At 37.2% G+C, this 6,000-nt stretch overlaps 2 protein-coding genes across 2 annotated transcripts in view; one reads left to right on the top strand and one right to left on the bottom strand.

Moving 5' to 3' along the window:
* The window catches only part of LOC110622377 (mucin-17), a 23,070-nt gene extending 20,116 nt beyond the window's left edge, over positions 1–2,954 (top strand). Inside the window, exons 2-7 of the mRNA XM_043960139.1 lie at positions 5–237; positions 490–524; positions 598–687; positions 989–1,169; positions 1,241–1,911; positions 2,151–2,954. Coding sequence (XP_043816074.1) covers positions 5–237; positions 490–524; positions 598–687; positions 989–1,169; positions 1,241–1,911; positions 2,151–2,660 — 1,720 coding nt within the window. The 3' untranslated portion in view covers positions 2,661–2,954. The remainder of the gene's footprint in view (positions 1–4; positions 238–489; positions 525–597; positions 688–988; positions 1,170–1,240; positions 1,912–2,150) is intronic.
* Positions 2,955–4,267: 1,313 nt separating this feature from the next.
* LOC122724686 (40S ribosomal protein S23-like) lies at positions 4,268–5,954 on the bottom strand. Its single transcript, XM_043960413.1, has 4 exons — positions 5,817–5,954; positions 4,891–5,046; positions 4,665–4,791; positions 4,268–4,577 (listed from the first exon to the last, which is right to left on the bottom strand). The coding sequence occupies exons 1-4, from the start codon at positions 5,819–5,821 to the stop codon at positions 4,437–4,439; spliced, it is 429 nt and encodes a 142-aa protein (XP_043816348.1). The 5' UTR covers positions 5,822–5,954; the 3' UTR covers positions 4,268–4,436.
* Between the last annotated feature and the right edge of the window lie 46 nt (positions 5,955–6,000).

The raw sequence follows: 6,000 nt of genomic DNA, 5'->3' as shown, positions 1-6,000 counted from the left end.
TAAGCGGAACTGAGAAAGGAGGAAAAAATAATGTATTACCAGGAATTGAGGAGGACATACGTAGATCTACTGATTCAATATCTTCGTTTACAACTGATAATTCGACGTTAGCAACTCTTGAGGATGACTTGTTTGGAGATATAAGAGCTTCGATCCAGAAATCTAGTAAAGCATCCAAGGCAACAATTTCATATGGTGAAGTGGGATCTAGAGTAAATGAAAGCCAACATAACAAATGTGAGTGTCCTTTTAATATTTTATAGGACATTAAAAAATATTGCATAATAATTATATCCATTGCCAACTCTCCATACACCAATAGAATTGGCCATTCTGTTCTGTGAAAATTCTTGATTAACAAAATCAGATTGGCAGCATCTCTGTTTTGTTGGTTACCTTATAGATTTTGCTTAGAGATTTAATTGATGAACAGTGCACGTGCCCTTTTTGGTTTCGTTACTTTTAAACTAACAATTTATTTCCTTTCAGCTTCAATGAAAGCGAACGTTGTTTCTCAAAATAAGGTAATTTAGTTGGTTATTAGTCCTAAATTATCTTTATATAAATGGTATTCATATTTTGCATTTTGAATTTCAGTTAACGCCTAAATCAGCTACCGATAAGACAAATGTTGTATCTAAAGGATCACAGGAACAGGCAAACCAGGTCTCTCCACAAGCTTTAAAGGTATTTATTACTTAATGACTTGGAAAGTGTTCTATTCTTATTGCATGAAAACAGTCTCCATATGAATTATGATTTCCTTTTTAATCGGAGATATTTTCCATTTAACGAGGGTGCAGGAAAGGTTGTTCCTCATTTCAGTTAAAATTTATCAGTATTCAAGAGAGACTTGACCAATTCATGTCATGAGATTTTCTTTGTTTTTTTGTTTTTTGTTTATTTATGCAAAGACAAATTAAGTGGTTAATCAACATGAAATAGAATCTGGTTTCAAATGTGATTCGACTAGTGCAATTCTATGCAGGCTGGTTGTAAGAATGGAGAGTCAACTTCCTTTTGCAAGCCACCCAAGATTGTGGGCCGAGTTAGTCCAATGTTAACATCAGCAAACAAAAGAGCTTCCTTGGGTGTCAACCGTGTCAAAATGGAGAAGGATAGTGCAAAACCTTCAACTGATCATTCAGATAATCCAAAAAAATTTACTGGTAATTTGAACTCTTTGTTCGTATTTATTCCTTCCAATACACAGTGTACTTGACTGCAAGCTGTTTAATAGTGGCAGGTAGAGGAACAAAACTTCCAACTATGGGGGGTTCAAGAAATACTCTCCCCAAGTCCACTCTTCCTTCCAAGTCCTCCTTGCAATCTTCAGTGGCATCTAAGACAGAGCTAACAACTCCTTCTTCCTCTGTTGACAGTTTGGAAAGCCTTTCATCGGAAAGTAGTACTACACGTTCCTTAAATAGTGTGAAAAGAAAAACTGATTCCAGAACTGGCAATCGTTCTTCCACTGTTTCAACTGTAAAATCCACATTGAGAACAGCATCAAGAAGCAAGAATCAGTCTGTGACTTCACATATTTCACCTTATTTGAAGTCTGTAACCAAGCTCTCTTCTTCAGTATCACCTTCTAGTTCTATCAGTGAATGGTCTTTGGAATCAGTGTCACCAACCTCCACGCTTAATAAAAGGACCAACAGTTCAAGACCTACCCTGGACATTGCCTCTTGCGAAGATGCACTTGATAATGGTGATGCTCCCCGAGTTTTTGACTCGAAAAATCATTCTGGTGAAAGAGGCTCCGTCGGACATGATACCCATGTCATTGGATTGCCAAGCGAATCTGGAAAGAGAGCTTCAATAGGAGCTGGTGCACTTGGTCATCTGGATTCTATCAAACCATCTCGGCTTCGGATGCCATCACCAAAAATCGGCTTCTTTGATGGGGTCAGTTTTGATTTCCTGTTCATTAGTATTGTGCATGAGTTGGGAGGTGGTTTTGCCAAGGTTATTTTTCTAGGGCAAGAAAAGGTAAAGATCTCATTTTGGAATGTCTGGCTATGATAAGATGTTCCACGGAGATAATATGCTGTGGCAAAATCACCTCCCTTATTCATCATCAATTTTTCTTCTGGCTTGCAATTATTTTGGCATGCAATCACACGTGTAGTTTTTACATTTTTCAGGCGAGATCAACAGTGCGCTCTCCTGGTGGAAGCATGCAATCACAACCAGCTGTACCCAATGGCTTGCCTAGATATAGGGTGAGAAATGTTAGCCTCAGTGGTGGGTCAAATGAGGCAAAGCTTGGAAAATCTCAACCTGCTAGAGCCGCATTGGCAGTTCGAGCCGCCAAAACTTGTGCTCAGCAACCTGTTTGTAGCACTTCAACAAATGGAAAATACTGTCCCGGCATGCCTCCGAAAGTTCAGAATAAAATGTCTCCTGGAAACAGTGGGCAAAGAAACTTGAAGGTTGAGAAAATTACCGCTGAAGATTGTGATACAGTAAACACAATCTTATCACAGAAAGTGGGTGAAAAGGAAATTTTGGGTTCTCTATCGAACACCAGTGAGAAGGGTCTTGATTTGGCCCAACAAGTTGAAGCTATAAATATTCATAGGGAAATCCAGCAAAAGCCTGTTCTTGACTGTTCTCTTCATCAAGTCAGTACAAGCGGAAAAGTTAATGTTTAGCGCTCAAGAGGAATTTGTGAAGTTAATGCCTCCTTCCACAGTCAAGGCTACTGAAGGGTTAAAAGTGGAGATATACATGCATCAAATGTGATTAAGGGAGGAATGAGTTCAGTGGTATGAATGTATATTTTGTGAGGATATCTCTTAAAAATGATGATTTGTTTGAAATTTTGAGATTAAATTGTAGTAGCAGACTATGTTCATTCTGCCGATATTTGGAGCTTTTTTTGTTTCACTAAAGTATTATTAAGTAGGGGATGATGATTTAAGTACAGTGATGTCTCTTTTTGCCACACCCAATTGTGTTTCTAATGTTCTTTAGAAGATATATTATAAGGATTACCTATAGAAACAGTGTCTATATTTGTGATGCTGGCTTATTTGTATAAACTTGGACGGTTGCCCTATTAGCTTTACTAGAAGACAACTATAACAGAGACTATTAAGCTCAATTACAAAGGAAAAAATAACTCAAAAAAGTCCATACAATTGGAGCCCTAAAACTTGTGGAGCAACCAAATGAAGACCTAAAAGAGAACTAAAGGAAATCACTGGTGCCGTCACCCTTTGAAAGCTGTGACTGCTCGATAATAACAAACGCCATTTAGGCCGAGAAAGCCTCCGTTCTATATTAGTCCATTCCAACCATAAAACCAAACTGAAGATCGATAAAGAAAATAGAAAGATCTCAAGCCACCACAACCAGTAAGAAGGAGCAAGCCCACTCAAGAAAAAGTATAGGCAACCATAAATCCAATAAGGGTTTCAATGTCATAAGAAAAAGTCGATCATTTTTAAGCATAATTTGACGATATCCACAAGGTTCATGAGAAAAAACAATCTGTTCATAGTGTTAATGGAGGTGGTAGGTGTGCTCTTGGCGACGATAGACATACTCTACTAACTATCGCTGAACCATCCTTCGTCTGGTAAAAAATCAAGTGAGATACAAGAATTGGTACAAAATCTCTACACACAAAGCAAAGAGTCAAAAGAACAAATTCTCCTCCTTTTCAATACCGCTGCAAATTAAGACAAAAAAAACATTTATACCTTAACCTGAGAGAGATCTCCCCAATAAAATAAAAGGACCAGAGTACCAAAAAGGAAAAAAAAGAAAAGAAAGAGAAAACTCGCTGCTCTTCTTAAAGAGAGAGACATACATTAGTTAAAGATTTTGGCTTGTAACACCTATACCCTATTGATTTTGAATCATATCATTATTGATTTCAAGTCACACATAAAATGTGAATTGAAATTTCCCTCCGTTGGGTGACTTCACAGGAAAGCATAGTCTTTTCAGGGTCACGGCGCTGAGGAAGAGGAGAATGACCATGGATTTACGGTCTGAAAGTAGGAATTAATGCCAACATGACTAATTAATTTTCCAAAAATAATATTAAATTGTTATTAAAACCTAAACCAATAATTATCATCCCCTTCTTACAAGTTTCAAACCAACATCAAGGAAAATTGCACCTTCTCTCAGGAAATGGCCTTTTGGGGCTAATAATCGATACAGATTTTTATTTTCAGTTAATATCAAGTTCAACTTTATCTCAAAAAGTTAATTAGATGACTAAAAGGCAATTTGTGACGTCAAAATATAACTGGAAGCACCATATAATCTTGGGCAAAATTTGAAAACAAGAAATATTCAATACAATAACTAGAATGATAAAAAGTTGTTCGCCATATCCACTCAAAAACAAAGGAAAGCCATTCCAAGTCTTTTAGAGGAACTAGAAATAAACTATAGTAGTCTCCATTGCAAACTTAAGACCTTGGTTTTTCCTTCTTCTCCTTGAAGAGTGCCAGTAGGGAGACACCGGAGACCTTCACAACCTTGAATCTAACACCAGGAATATCTCCAACCGCATGACCCTTACGTCCAAATCCAGCAATCAAAACCTCATCCTTCAACCACAAGTTACAAAATGTCAGTAGAAGGCAAGGTAACGTATAATCAAAAGTTAAAACTCCTAAAACTCCAAGGATACTCACATTCTCCTCAATATAGTTCAAACAACCGTCATTGGGAACAAAAGCAGCAATCTTCTTCCCATTTTTAATCAGTTGAACTCTAGCACATTTTCTGATAGCAGAGTTTGGCTGCTTGGCTTCAATACCACTGCAATTCGAGGGTCATTTGTACAATTTAGAATCATAATGTTCTTAGTAAGGAAGATAAACAAGAATAAACTCAAGCAAAGGCATTGCATGGTCTCACATCTTTTCAAGAACTATGCCTTTGGCATGTGAAGACCCAGCAAATGGCTTCTTCCATTCATTACCAAGGTGAGACTTCTTGTACGCCTTGTCAGCCCACCTTTGCCTTCTTCGGTGGGACTTCAGTTTTCGAGCAGATCCCATACCTCGTGTCTTCCTGCAAGACAATCATGCAAACCAGTGAGTAAGTCAAAGATAGGCATCAAGATTAACTAGGGCACCAGGCCGTACTGCATATAAACTTATTTCTGTTTGCTTCCGGACATACATTTTTACCACAAAAAAATAAATCCTTGATCTGCAGAACAAACTAGAAAATACCATTTGCACCTCTTGTGGCAGACATCTCAACTCATAACAACAAGTATTACCAGCAGTAATTACTGAGAACTCTATTTCAATAATCCTTTCAACAAGGTTAAAAACTACTATCTAATTACTGTGTCTGACAACTATATCATAATCCTTTCAACAATAAGGGACCCTATTCCACTTGATACAAATATGATGTCTACTTAAACTAAACTAGACCATCCAAAAGCATGCATTTCACAATAAACAGCTATTGCTTCATAGACAATAGCATTAGGTGGCATGCCACTATATATTACTATGCATTTATCCGCATACTTATATTGGTTTCCAGTATGACCAAACTTTAAAATCAATATAGAAATTTAATTACCTAACCAAATCAATCCGGGAATCATAACTCATTACCCAGAAACATATAATCAGTCAAAATGACAACAAACTGAACTGAATTTAAACTACGTATCAAATACTATTCTTAAGCACCTCCATTCTTCTTTTTCAACTTGATTTATATTTTCTAACTCGATTTATATTTTCTAACTCATTAGCAGAATGATTTATTAAAAAAAAAATCTAAAAAAGGAGAGTGAAAATATAAGAGAGAGATCGTACCCCATGGTTGCAAAGCTGAGTTTCTTCGACGGTGACGGGGGTTTTCCGAGCAAGAAGACGAAGAGAACAGGAGCAGCCGCTGTGTAAAACCCTAGTCCTGATACTGCAGCAGAAGCTCTATATATAGAGAGATGTTAAGTTGGGTTGGTCCGAGAAAGATTTGGGCTTTTCAATGCAGGGTTTC

Source organism: Manihot esculenta, chromosome 9, assembly GCF_001659605.2.
Source record: "Manihot esculenta cultivar AM560-2 chromosome 9, M.esculenta_v8, whole genome shotgun sequence".
NCBI lineage: Eukaryota > Viridiplantae > Streptophyta > Magnoliopsida > Malpighiales > Euphorbiaceae > Manihot > Manihot esculenta.
The sequence above is the reverse complement of the archived record's forward strand: the minus strand, read 5'-3'. Positions and strand labels throughout refer to the sequence as shown.

Bases quoted from the DNA above. Each gene is read 5' to 3' on its own strand.
- LOC122724686 (XM_043960413.1), bottom strand. The intron at 4,792-4,890 runs GTGAGACCATGC...CTCGAATTGCAG, and splicing joins GGCATAGTTCTTGAAAAGAT to TGGTATTGAAGCCAAGCAGC. The intron at 4,578-4,664 runs GTGAGTATCCTT...TTGTGGTTGAAG, and splicing joins TGAACTATATTGAGGAGAAT to GATGAGGTTTTGATTGCTGG.